General features: G+C 34.1%; 1 protein-coding gene across 2 annotated transcripts in view; it reads left to right on the top strand.

The window, feature by feature from the left end:
• The window catches only part of LOC136032087 (proclotting enzyme-like), a 44,208-nt gene that overhangs the window by 16,391 nt on the left and 12,458 nt on the right, over positions 1-15,359 (top strand). For both annotated transcript variants that reach the window (XM_065712223.1, XM_065712222.1), the window contains exon 3: positions 1,733-1,928. In XM_065712223.1, the coding sequence (XP_065568295.1) occupies positions 1,733-1,928 (196 nt within the window). The remainder of the gene's footprint in view (positions 1-1,732; positions 1,929-15,359) is intronic.

The following is a 15,359-nucleotide window of genomic DNA, read 5'->3' as shown; positions in this document are numbered from 1 at the left end:
TAATTAGCTTTAAAATTGTTGCTTGTTTAATTGTCAAATTTGCTCTTTACTTTGAGCAGATAATTTTTTTTAATTAGTCCGTCTTCGTTTTTAACATAAGGAAAACGAGAAAAATAGCTGTCCATTACACTTCATTGTATCAACCACATTAATATTTTTCCAAATATACTGGCTTTGAACCCTTATCATTAAGTAAAAATGTGAGCGTAGTTAATGACAAAATTGAAAAATGTTCTATGATTCCTGTTTCGCCATATTTTCTCTGGTCAATTTTCCCCCTGATATTTAAGGTGCTTTTACTTCCTAAAATCTATCAGTCCAAGATTAGATTCTCTCGTTTAAAAATTTTTCTAAAGCGGAAACCAATACACCCTCTACATCTGCAAATTGGACAGAAATGGAATAACTGAAGAGTAAGAAGGAAGATATACAGTGAATATAATGGCCTGAATGAAAAAGAAATCTTTGAAAAAGAAATTAAGTTTCACTGCTTTTTATGATAATATTCGTTCTATAACTAGATAGGTCAAATCGGTTTACTTTAGTCATGGAATTTGATGGAGGGGAATCCGCTCCAGGAAACATTTGTTGTTTTAATTTTTATTTCCAGAATTTAGTTGAAACTTCGATTCTCTTATTTATCATTGAAATGCCTAAAAAACACTGATAACGTCCTATTTATAGCGTTTTGGATTCACATTCTAGCACATAAATATTGAACTGCCACTGTGTACAATACTATGCTGACTTATCGCTATTTTCGCTTTTCTAAATGTTTCTTTTAACCAGCTCCAAAAAACGAATTGACATAAATGTGCTATGAATTATGACTGAAATTAGTCGTATTTCACGCAATGCCAGCGTTACTTGTTGTACATTTATCTCTGCATCAGCATGCTGTGCGAAATGTCTGCTGATAATAGAATACAGTGAATTTAAACAAATATGTATGTTTTGCCCAGAATCTAGAAATCTCGTGTGCATGTATAAAGGATACAACCCATTCTCTTTTTTTATCGTTATCAGTTTTACCATGCAGCACTAGGAGACCGAGCTTTGCTTGTTAACGAAATTATAGACGTAGAAACGATATTCAATGTAGCCCCCTCCGGAAATTTTTACCCCCATACCCTTATTTATACAAGAAAAACTTTCGTTTAATAGAGTTCGTTTTTTTTTAACAAAGATAGAAAGAGGAAGGTAATTTTCAAACTCTAGGAGCCAATTTTACCTTCCAATCGGCATCCCTGGTAATTTTTATTAATTTAAGGCTTATCCCACAATGATGCAAAAAATTATTGAGGTTTTCTGGATATTCTTTATCAAACGATGAGTTAATATTTCGAACTGTATTTTCCAAATACTTTCGAATTTGAAATACGGTCGCTATGTAAATGTGACAAATATATCACAAGATAATGTTACACAATCTGTTTTAACACTTTGACTTATCCTATATCTTTACTTAGACAGTACTACCGGGTGGAGAAAAAGTATTGAGTGGAGAATCAAGTGGTCGTTTTATTAATCTTTCAAGAATCTTCGTGATCACATCTTTGCAGTGTACTCATAGGCTATACATCTCCTGTTTTATACTAAAAATGATTCCATGTCAATCAAACAAACATTGATTTTCCTTTCTAGAGTTTAGAAATGACAAATATTTTTTTCTAAAAAATAGCTTTTTCATATTATTTCTTCAGCATAAAAAAATCCTTTGATTTTTTTTCAGATATCTGTGGTCACGTGACAGTTGCTACTCTACGGATTGTTGGTGGAGAAGTATCTCGAGTTGGTGAATGGCCTTGGATGACCGCTATATATTTGACAGGACCGAATGGAAGAGAATACTGGTGTGGTGGCTCCTTGATCACGTCAAAACATGTATTAACAGCTGCACACTGCACCCAAGATGGAAAACAGAAGAGGTTAAAACAGCTTACTAAGGAATTTTGTGTGATCGTTGGTAAATTACCTCCAGAACCTATAATTCTCGAATCCCATCAAATTTTACGATCATTTTCTGTCCCTGTTGCTTAAGATAATTATATTTTTATAAACAAGTTTTTCAACTGAAAGTAAGGAGCAACATTAAAGCTTAAAATGAACTGAAATTATTACGTGTATGAAGGGGATTGTCCCCTCCTCAACACCTTGCTACTTACGCTAAAGTCTTTTATAATTTTTAAAAAAGCCTCCTATTGTTCTAATTAAACGACTCTTGTATTTTAGGAGTTATTCTTAAAAAAGTGGAACAAATCTTAACTTGAGCGTAAAGAGTGAGGTGTTGAGGAGGGGCCAAATCCTTACATGCACGTAATAGTTTATGTTTGTTTTAAGTTTTAATGTTGCTCCTTACTTTGAGTTGAAAAACTTGATTTTTTTAAAATTTAATTTCTGATCGTTTTTAAGTAATGCTGGGAAATATAGTCCCACTTCCATGGAGAAACCCCTCTCCCCACGGAAATATCCTCTAGAAAGTTCCATCCAGGTAAAAATTAACTCCGGACAATTATTCTTAATAAGTCCACGCGTAAAATTGAGACAGAAAAGAGAATTTCGTATAGGAATTCTGGTAAATTCCATCAGTGTATAATTTTACGTGACAAATTTACCCCTTGGAAACTTCCATCCCCTTAGAAAATTCCTACGTGGAAAAACCACCTGCAAAAAACTCGCCCCTCCACTCGAAAATTTATACATACTTACTTAACAATAAATAATACTATGTGTAGAGAATAGGCCAATTTTATGACTTAAAGACCTTGATTTTAAAGATCTAAAAAGGGGTGGAAGATGGGGCCAGGTTTTCCTCCTGTCTTTTTATTTACTTAAAAAGAGTATTAGAACTTTTAATTTGTGTTTAAATGAGCCCCCTAACGATATTCTAGGACCACCGGCTCGATACGATTACCCCTGGAAAAAAAACAAATGATAATGTATTTAATTGATTCAAATGGGGGTTGGTGTGACCAAGTTTACCAGCGGATCGAGGGGGATCTGACTCCCATTTTTTTTTCTGGCGCCTTCTTTCACTGTTTTTCTTTCTTTTTTCATTCTTTTTTAGAATAAATTTGTCAATTTGGTCAATTATTGACACCTTTGTCACATTGCCCCCTCCTCCCAAAAGAAAAAATTATCATTTCGATCTCGTCAGAGCGCCCCCCCCCCCAAGATCTTGCTCTAGATTGGCCCCTGACCAAGTTACTTGTTTAACAGAATCATGGTTTAAAATATCTTCGTAAACTGGATCAGTATTTAGATTGCTAATACTCTTTTTTCCTCATCTGAGAAAAATGTGAGTTTTTTTATTGAACTTTGTTATCCCTTTGTTTAAAACTTGTGTTTAAGAGACAAATGAAGCGCCTTCGGACTTTACGAAATAGTAGAGGTGGTTGAAAACATGCTTAGCCAAAGTGGAATTAATAGTGTCTGGAGGCTTTCGAAGTTATATAGTCTGTTCTCTACCTCTATAGAATTACCAGGTTTAATAAATCAGTCTCTGAACTATTGGTAAGCGAGGATAATGTAAAATTTGCATCACGAACCTGGAGTAGAAAATTTCTAGACAATTTCAGATGGTCTTACAGATTTGAAGGTATTTTCAATATTGTGTTTCAACAAAGTCCGTTTCAGTTATTTGCCTTGACCCGACACATTTGCCAATATGGTATAGTCTTCGTTAACGTTGGATTTGTTACTATGATGTTAGGGAATTCCTTTGTTTTTTACTTTATCGTGACTTTGTTTTCTCTGTCTGTACTGTTTGCTTTGTCATAGGTTGTCAGTTCGCGTTCAGATCTCTTATTGGTTAAGATAATTAACATCAATGATGCACTGCAAATCGTATCAAAAGGTTTGTTGTACCATTGCCTGTGTGATGGTGTGCCACTATTGCGGGTGATTAATTCTTCCAGAAACATCTCACATGGGCAAGTAATTCACAGCTGCAAGTTAGAACGGTTTACTAGACGACATTGCCTTATAAAATAAAAACTATTTATAGACTTATCCTCAGCAAAGGGGACACTAATACTTACGAGACTTTGGAGCCAGAACAGTAATTGCTTCAAAATCTCCTACAGCTGATGGAAGGCAACCACGGCCATTTTTTGTGCATCTTTATCAAAATAATTTTACCAGAAATTTCTGATGTCCTACATATTTTTCTTTTGTCTGAGAGAAAAAGGATCTGAAGCTGGAGTGTCTTCCTAGACCCAAATTTCTTCATTTCCGTTTGATTAAGTTGCTTTTTTTCAAATTCTTCCAATGGTGGATGTCGGTCAAATATTAGTGTGTCCCTATCTCAACTTTCCACATATGCAGATGTTCAAAAAATCAGTGATATGAATATGATATCCTTTCTTAGAATATTAGAATCTTATGAAGCTAGTTGATATATAAGATGATTCTTGCCTCCAGCTCTTTTGGCAAGAAGTTTTGGAACAAGTGGTCAAAAATATTATAGTATGTCAAGGTGTAGTCTAGAAAAGCTGACTCCATTAATATATGAACTGCATATATATTCGAATCTCGACAAGTAAAGCTAAAAAGAGACATTCAATATACTTTCACCCCAAGATTCGATAAACCATACCCATTTGAACTGACCTGCACTATAAAAAAAAGAAAAAAGGTTTTCGGAGCTTGAACCATAAGCCCTTCCTTTTCCCAACAATCAGATTATATTCTTTCTTCGATTATATCTCTTTGAATGTCCTGACAACGAAATTTGTAACCTACCGTTACTGCTTAAGTGCTATGATTCTCAACTACAAGACCGGGGCTTATATCTATTTTCTGTTTCTAGTATGATTACAGTAGGGATAACATCATATAATTCCTTGTAAGAATTAATTAGCTTTATTTAATGTTCAAAGAAAAGCAAAATGTGCTGCGCAGCTATTAGTGTGTTTGAGGTGGGAATCCTTGAGCGTTGCTGGCTCAGTACAATGTACCAAGGTGGCTCCTTAATCAAAACGTAATTTACTTGTATTTTTCCAGGAATTTCTAGAACTTGTTCACATCGTATGTTGGTACATGTCCCACTCTCTGTCGTAAAAAAAGAAGAATATCTTGTGTATGTGACTATACTGGAATCTGCTGTTTGGACTTGGACAGAGCATATTGTATCATTAGGTTATGCTGGTCCATGCTGTATTTCAGTTTCATGAATTACCAGTCAAAAAATTTGTACCCGCTTCTAAATGAATAACGGTCTTTGATTTTCTTGGAATTTAGCTTCAAAATCCAAGGCCGTAGTAGACTTGGACAGCGTTTACTTAACTTTGACCTTCGCGAATCAAACATTCGTTTTGTTTGTTTGGCAGTCCAGGTGTTATGGCTCTAAAAAATGAAGGTTCTAGGTGCTACTTTAATGTCTTATTTTAATGTTGGCGAATTGTACTACTTGATGCCTTGAAGTTGGGAATGTTTCTTCCCGGGTCAAACGAATTTGATCGCTCAAGGATGAGTTTTCTGAACTTTCTTTCTTGTAGCCTTTGAAGTTTATTCGTATATCTTCTACTTTATTGTTTCAAAATTGTTTCTACAAATTTTCCACTACCTATCTTGCATAGTGTAGATGTTTAATCAATCCACAAATAAATTACTATGAATGCATTTGTTTCATATAATAGCGAATGTAACGTTACACAGAAGTATACTGCATGCTTACAAGAACATTGGCAATTATATTTTTGGCAAAATTTTAGTTGATTGACTTTTAGTATCTTGGAAAGGGGTTAGGTTAGGAAAATGAAACTTTCAGGGATGGGTCTAAAGGCTAAAGAATGTCCCGGGAAGGTATTTTAAAGTACCCACCTCCACTCCTTCTCCCTCTAGAGGGCCCTGAAACTCGCCTACATGACAGGTCTATCCCTATTGAAATTTTGACAAAATAGCATTTTACGTTAATTTTCAGTTACCAGTTGCCTTTTCTCTGCCTTTAGTTCTGAAAATGCAATTCCTGTTATTTCAGTTGAATTCTGGGCCATATCAATTTTTTTTTTTCAAAATTTAGGAAATGTATTTGCATATCTTTAAAACCTTATAAATTGGGATGGAGCAAAGTTGTGAAGCTGAAAACAATTTTGTTGTACTTCCTTCAAGCAGAAGATCTATTTTGCAAGGTTTCACTTTTATAACACACATATTTTTAAAGGTCATCAAAGGTCAGGGTCCTCTAGAGGGAGAAGGAGTGGAAATGGGCACTTCAAAATACCTTCCTGGGACATACTTTAGCCTTTAGACTCATCCCTGAAAGTTTCATTTTCCTAACCTAACCTCTTTCCAGGATAGCCAAAAGTCAATCAACTAGAATTTTACTATATTTTCCTTCGAAATAGAGAATATGATTCCATGTTAACTATATATATATATATATATATATATATATATATATATATATATATATATATATATATATATATATATATATATATATATATATATATATATATATATATATATATATATATATATATATATATATATATATATATATATATATATATATATATATCTTCTATATATATAAAAATAAGTTGTCTGTCTGTCTGTGGATCTGTGGATCAGGTGACGTCATGTTTCTGTGTCGGCTGACGTCATGAAATTAGTTGTCATTTTTGCTTTGACGATGCTTAGTATATTGTAAAACACATTAATTTGGTTAATAATATACCATTTAAAACACCAAAATGAACATGCTGGAGTAGTCACTCGGTGAGAGAGGGTGTCAGAACGGAGAATGAAGGTCCCAGGTATATATATATATATATATATATATATATATATATATATATATATATATATATATATATATATATATATATATATATATATATATATATATATATATATATATATATATATATATATATATATATATATATATATATATATATATATATATATATATATATATATATATATATATATATATATATATATATATATATATATATATATATATATATATATATATATATATATATATATATATATATATATATATATATATATATATATATATATATATATATATATATATATTCACAGGTGGGACATAGGGACACAACTACAATGGCGCGTAACTAATATGGCGCGTAACGACTTACGCGCCATATTAGTTACGCGCCATTGTAGTTGTGTCCCTATGTCCCACCTGTGAATATATATATATATATATATATATATATATATATATATATATATATATATATATATATATATATATCTATATTCACAGGTGGGACATAGGGACACAACTACAATGGCGCGTAACTAATATGGCGCGTAACGACTTACGCGCGCGGGGGGGCTTGGGGGGGTGCGAAGCGCCCCCACCAACTAGGTGTTGGGGTGGCGCGAAGCGCCACCCCAACAGCTAGTATATATATATATATATATATATATATATATATATATATATATATATATATATATATATATATATATATATATAAATATATATATATATATATATATATATATATATATATATATATATATATATATATATATATATATATATATATATATATATATATATATATATATATATATATATATATATATATTGGGAGGGAATAGTCCCTGTAGGTCGTACCATAGTGGAGGCGCTGATTGTCGTAGTCAGCTCAAACTTTTGGTTTTTCTATAAAAGAGCGCTTGTTCAAAGAACGGGTAATCACCTTCATCATATATAGTTAATACTGGGTTTTTTAATGACCTTCTACTGCTTTATGCATTGCTTTTCATACTTTCCATTTCGCTGAATCTTTAATATGATTTTACTATTCTACATGGACGCTTTTGCTAGTAGAAAAGAGAATATTCATATTTTGGATATAGTCAAAATATAACTATTGTTATAACTACCCAGAGCCATATTTTTTCTTTCTTCTTATCTTCAACATATTTCAAATTTGTATGTGTATATGTATGTGTGAATAGTTTCAGGCATGATCATGTGGTAACCCGAATAAAAGACTTTTTGTATCTAATCATTGTTATGTATTTTTACACTAAAATACATAACAACTAAACTAGAGAATTAAATAGGATACAGCAATAAGTTGAATAGCATTAGGTTAATGATAAGAAACTATTTTTTTTTTTTTTTTGCTGGAAAATAGGATTAACCAGCATAAATAAGAAAAAGAACAAAGAACAAAAATTTGGGCTGAGGAAAGTTTACTTGTATGTGAAATTTGTTTAAAGCGTTTTTTGGCTTAAGCAAATTCGTGTGTTAGTTAGAATTTTGAACATGTTTGTCAGGATTTTTCGAGTTTTTTTAGGGCCAAACAATCTATTTTCACCTCTTGTCATGGTTTAAGTGGAGTAATCAATCTCCCACGGCCATTTATTCACCAAGATTTATAATGAGGAAAGAGATATTTTAAGAGAAATAGTTCTCCACCTTAAGTAAATAGGTTTTTATCATGAGTTCCTCTGAGTAAGAAAAGGGATGTGGAAATGCATTGTCTCTTATATTTTTAATTATTTAACAGGCATTAAGGACGATTGTTGTATGACTGGTCTATGTAATGACTGTATGACATGAAAATTTTGCACTGTTTTTTACTCTATTGCTTAATTGAACTACTCTCCGTAAACTTAAGATTTTGCTTAGGAAATTAGTGCTCTGAGTAATAAGCAGTTTATTACAGCCCTGTAACATACCATACACCAAATATCATACATAGGCGTTGACCCTCCCTTAGGAAAGCGGTTGGTTCTTTATTAAAGAAGCTTAGATTATCTCAAATCGTAAGCCCCCAAAAAATGTGTCTTTCCAGAAAACAGTTAAGCAATATTTCTGAGATAGAGCATCAACGGAGATGGGTAAGACTGCGATGAGAAATGGAGCTCGAATGACGTACCAACTACTTGGTGACACCCCTGGAAGGATAGCAGGCACAGTGCCCTGCACATAAGGACTTTTGGGGGAAAATCATCACCGATAGTCTTAAGAATAGCCTTCGGGAAAATAGGGGGGTCGTGAACCATCTGAAAGGGGATGTACGAGTGTTTAGTAGAGATTTACATTGAAACATCTACTAAACACTTGTACATCCCCCCTACCTCCCCCCGACAGTCTATGATCCTGACTCTCATTAAGCGTATCATCATCTAACCACCATATCCCTCGAAGAGCCTATGAGGGGACGAATGTGAATCCATACACAATTGATGAGATTAGTGGGATCATATGACTCCTTATAAAAAACTACTTGAAATCTATAAAATTTCTTTCTCTCTCAGCCATTCAAGAGCTCAATCGGATCATATGTGACGTTTCGAAGAGGGAGTATGTACCACTGGACTAAAGGCGGTCTCCTATCTTCTCTGTATTATAAAAAAAGGAGATTAAACAGAGTGAATAAACCACAAGAGAGTATTCTGTAATTTATGTAGTAGCACCAATATTCGCCCCTATATTACTCAACAGATTTTGTGGCGTCTTCGACAGTACATCCAGACCTAATCAGGGGAGCTTCAAGTCGGGGATTGGCTTCTCTGACCAGATGTTCAGCTTAAGATATGTTTAAACACCAGCAAGAAATGATCATCACTGATTCTGCTCGGTGATGTAAGAACTCATGAGGGAGAACAGACCCCGTGCCAAGTTGGCCAGCCTAATTTAGGGCATGCTATTGTGGGCACGAAAGCTCAAGTTGTAGCTGACAGGACTCTATCCTCATTTTTTGATATTGTGCTTGTAGTAAGATAAGGATGTGCCTTGTCACCAACCCTGTTTATCTTTGTAACAGATCGAATCATCATTGAAATTTACTGGCCTCAAAGAGCAAAGCTGACGCTTTCGAGAAAGAAAGCGAGAAGCCAACGAAAAATTCGGCCATATTCTCTAAAATCTGGCTTGAAGCTACTTGGTGGACCCAGGAATTATGACAGACTCCAAAATCCTGACTAGTTGTCCATCGTCGACTCATCAGCTGCAGACAGATTCTCTTGGTGCCAAACATGTCGCTCACGCCATGATGAGCCAAGGGTTTCCTGCAACGTGATATTTTTGACTCATCTCATATATACCAAGTTATAATTCCATTATTCCCCACCCTCCTATCCCAAAAGAGAAAATCCCTAGAAATTTTCACTTCATCCGCCAGATGTAAGACAAGGCAGGGTATATTCTTGTAGTGACTCACTTCAGTTATGTGTTTTCTTTCCTAATTTGGTGTTACAGACAACTTTCCACTTATCTCCTAACTTTCATAAGTGAAAATTTATTTCATAAATAATTTTAATGATGATTTCAGAAATTATTATTTTACGTTCAGATTCTCTTTCTGAAAATAATGTTTCTATTCCCTAATTTCGATGAAATTCTTTGAAAGTGCGAACAGTCTCCGTTTTAGACGTTTTATATTGTCTAACCTGGGTTTTTATCAGTTTGTGAGATACTGACAGTTGTGAAAAATGTTCGCTGTCGAATTAAAGAGTGGTGAGGAGCATGATGACGATGACAATAATTACATATAAGCAGCTAATACATAAGTATTGTGCTTGGGAAGGAAAAGAAAGTAAATAGATTCCATCTTTGTTCCGAAAGTTTATAGCATTTTCCTCAATGGACTCTTCATTTCACTCATGCCAATCAGCCGTTAAAACAGTGGCTCCAACAACCTACTTGTAAAAGACTTGTATTACCTTTTCAAAACTTCTAATTTTATGTTTGCATATTCTATCTCTTATTAATAAGAGTTGAAACACATAGGTTCAATAATGTACCAGAGATAAGACTCGTAATCAGGTATGTGTGGTATGTTTCCTCATGAAGATTGTGGATGGTAAGCCCAGTGAGTATTTTTTGTAAAAGAGGCATTTACCAATTAATTAATATGGTCAACTCAAGTGTCAAGGATGCTAGATGCTTTGTGAATTGGAAGTACCAGATTCTTAGCATTAGTTCAGGTGCTGTGTAAAAAGCTTGTCTAACTCAGACTAAGAAGAACAGCTACCTTCAAAGCAGTCATAGATACACACAAGGATAACTGGGCATATTCCTCGTAACACCAGCTTTCCTGTATGTAATAACTAGCTCAATATTGACAGTTGCATCAATAATGACAACCAAACTTGATTTTTCTTCTTTTTTGGTGTTGGAGCCAAACATGTTCACGGTGAATTTGCTTTATCATCTTTATACAATAGTCAAAGACGATGCTTTATCGTGGAGTAGACATGACTAGAGCTAGTCTTTTAGAGCATAGATACCAAATTTAACTGGCTTCAAAGTAATATGGCAAAAATGCTGCCGTACCACTTTTCTTTTCTTTTTTTAGATCAATTCTTTTATTTATCAGGAAAAAAATAGACTGAAAATTCCATGCTTAAGAACTGTTTTGAGCAACATGAAAGAAAAAAAAGGCTCTTGGCATGTGTGATCTGTAAACTTAAATTGAGGCCTATGCAAAAGGCAGACATTCATTTTCTGACAAAGTTGTTCTTTTTGCTAGAAATAACATCAGACGCTACTATTGTAGTATTTATGGTAATCTATTTAGCATCTTATGAACGAATTTTTCATCAAATTAAGCCATTCAGGGGAACAATTTACTTTAGGAAGGATAATATTCCCCATAATTTTAAATTATACTGAAACAGATATTTGAGGAACTTTTCAAACTCTTAATAGCAGATATGGCATACGTTTTATTAATTTATCATTTTCTCAAACCAATTAGTGGAAGCAGGGATGAGGAGCATCACTACACTTTAAATGGTAAATATATTCTACTCAAACAATTTAATGCATATTTCTTGTCAGATCTTAATTTAAACGTTAAGCTCAAACTTAATTTCTAGCTACGCAGAGCCAACTTATCTATTTTTTTTCTTATGTAAAGTATTTTCAATGAGAAAGCCACCTCCATGCATTCCATGACTTTCATACTTTTACAACTCAATTATTGATACTAATTTCGACCGTCTATTTTGTGGAAACACAACTAATTTTAAGATGTACGTTCTGAGATTGATGATATAGGGTTCAACTATTTTCTTTTTTTGTGTTGTAACTGAGACTAAGGGAGGGATCAGAAAATTACAATAAGAATGTTTTTGACCGGTGGCGTAAAGGCACAAAAATTCAGGAGATGGGGGAAAACGTCATTTTTAAAATTTAAGGGTGGCAGGCAAATTTGTCGTTTTTAATTTTTTCAATGAAAACACCCAAAAGTTATATATTTCAAAATCTAGGGGGCTAGAAAAGAAATACAAAGGTGTCAATTTTCCCTCTCCCCAATAGAAACCATTGCGTTTAACCCTAGATTGCATAAAACGTGCTTTGTTATCTTTGAATAACCTTTTTCGTGTTTAATTCTTTGTGAATTTCCGTTAAAAAAAAAGACCTTGATCATCTTGGTTACTTAACGATATGCATTGATTTGGTATTTTCTGCACGTAAAACATGCATGTTTCATTTTAATATTTAATTTGGCTGCAGCATTCTGACGCAGTCCTAGCTCTAGAAAATTCGTCAATGTAATTTGAGTTTTTTACTCATTAGGCTTTTAATTACCTAATTGCCGAGTCCATCCGCCTACCATTTATTAATTTAAGCTATAAACCTACACACAAAAAATCAAACAGTTCGTGGTAACGAACCGTAGTAAGGAGCGACTCGGCTCAATAGTAACCAAAACTCTAAAAATGGAATTTTGATACCAATAGTTATATCAAAAGAACCGCATTTAAATGCTGATTTTAAATATATAAGTTTCATCAAGATCAGTTATACACATCAAAAGTTACGAGCCTGAGAAAATTTGCCTCAATTTAGAAAATAGGGGGAAACACCCCCTAAAAGTCATACAATCTTAACGAAAATCACACCATCAGATTCAGCGTATCAGAGAACTTTATTGTAGAAGTTTCAAGCTCTTATCTACAAAAATGTGGAATTTCGCATTTTTTGCCAGAAGACAGATCACGGATGCGTGTTAATTTGTTTTTTTGTTTTTTGCTTTTTTTTTCCCCAGGGGTGATCGTGTCGACTGAGTGGTCCTAGAATGTTGCGCGAGGGCTCATTCTAACGGAAATTAGAAGTTCTAGTGCCGTTTTTAAGTGACCAAAAAAATTGAAGGGCACTTAGGCCCCCTCCCACGCTCATTTTTTCCCAAAAGTCCCCGGATCAAAATTATGAGATATTTTATTCACCATAGTCACAAAACCTAATAACTATGTCTTTAGGGACGACTTACTCCCCCGCAGTCCCCGTGGGAGGGGCTGCAAGTTACAAACTTTGACCTGTGTTTAGATATAGTAATGGTTACTAGGAAGTGTACAGACGTTTTCAGGGGAATTTTTTTGGTTTAGGGGGGAGAGTTGAGGGGAGGGGGGTTACGTCGGAGGATATTTCCGTTGAGAAACTTCTCATGGGGGAAGGGCAACTAGGCCTCCTCCCTCGCTCCTTTTTTCTCAAAATCTTCCGATTAATTGCAATTAATTAATATGCAAATTTCGTTTTAATTATTAATGTGCGGAGAGCCAAGATTAAAACATGCATTAATTCAAAAATGTCCAGAAATTAATTTAAAAAAAACATGTTTTTTTAGATGAAAGTAAGGAGCAACATTAAAACTCAAAATGAAAAGAAATTACTCCGTATATGAAAGGGGCTTTTCCTCCTCAACGCCCGCTCTTTACGCTAAAGTTTCTTACTGTTTTAAATTTAGAGCTAAGAGAAAGAGTTGGACTTTTGCGTAAAGAGCGGGGCGTTGAGGAGGAAAAGCCCCTTTCATATACCGAGTAATTTCTGTTCCTTTTAAGTTTTAATGTTGTTCCTTACTTTCATTTAAAAAAAACTTGTTTTTTTGTTTAATAATTTCCTAGATAGCCCAATTGAATGTAACATTATCCGGGTTGCAGCGGTAGCTAGCAACCTAGTGAGACACGATCACTTCCCTTAGTAAAAACTACAATAACCTATAACTCCTAAAATAGAGTCAGATCAAACCTTATCCGAAACTCCTATAACTTATCGTCACTAGGAAAATATATTGGCTTGAATATCAAGAAAAGTGGTGCAACCACGATATTCTGCATATAAAGCATCTTCTTTTCTCTTTTTTCTTTTTCTCCTCAGATAGCTTGGCACTGGAACATCGTAAGGAGCTGCTTAATGGCTCATTTTAAAGGAAATTGATGTGGTTAAAAAAGCCTTTATAATAAGGAACGAACTCTAGTCCATAATAACCGATGTAATAAGAAACGTTCCTCTGGGAATCTGACAGTTAATTAAGTCTATTATGAGCCATCGTTTGATCTCTACATGGAGATTAAATAAAAAAAAAAAGTTTTTTTTAAACTGAAAGTAAGGAGCGATATTAAATTTTAAAACGAACAGAAATTACTCCGTATATGAAAGGGGTTTTTCCCTCCTCAACGCCTCGCTCTTTACGCTAAAGTTTGACTCTTTCTCTCAACTCTACTTTTTAGAATAAAGAACTTTAGCGTAAAGAGCGGGGCGTTGAGGAGGGAACAACCCCTTTCACATACTTCCATACTTTCAGTTAAATAAAACTTGTTTTTTTTAATTTAATTTCTGAATGTTTTGAATTAATGTATATTTTGATTCTCTCCGCACATAAATGTTGCACATGAATTTAAACGAAATTTATATAGTAATTTATTTTTATGGCTAAATGGCTTTCTCATATTTCTGATCGGACGATTTCTAGAAAAAAGTAGCGAGAGAGTAGGCCTAGATACCCTTCAATTGTTTGCTTATTTAAAAGGCAACTAAAACTTCGAATTTTTTACGAACGCTTACATTAGTAAAAATATACGTAACTTACGAATCAACTTACGTATCGAACTTCTATATTCGTATGTTTTTATCACGTATATGAGGGGGTTCCCCCCTTGTCAATACCTCGCTCTGTACACTAAAGCTTAAATTTTGTCCCAATTCCTTAAGAATGACCCCTGGATCACAAATGCCGTAGAGTAAATAGTTGAAATTAATAAAATCACTTCAGCGTAATGAGCAAGGTATTAGGAGGAGGTGAACCCCTCATATGCGTACTAATTCCTGTTCGTTTTAAGTTTTAATGCTGTTCCTTACTTTCAGTTGAAAAAACTTTTTCATATTTATTTTTTCATTGTTCTTTTTTAAAAATGCTAAGAAATCCTGCGCCCCCTTCATGGAAATTTTCTTTCCCCGTGACAAATTCATCCATGGGAAGTTCCCCCCGCATAACCCCCTCCCCTCAACCCCTCCCCCAGCCGAAAAAAATCCCCCTGAAAGCGTATGTACACTTCCTAATAACCATTCCTATATGGAAACACTGGTCAAGGCTTGTAACTTACAGCCCCTCCCACGGGGACTG

This window comes from Artemia franciscana, chromosome 10 (assembly GCF_032884065.1).
Source record: "Artemia franciscana chromosome 10, ASM3288406v1, whole genome shotgun sequence".
Lineage (NCBI taxonomy): Eukaryota > Metazoa > Arthropoda > Branchiopoda > Anostraca > Artemiidae > Artemia > Artemia franciscana.
This window is presented reverse-complemented; position numbering and strand designations above follow the sequence as displayed.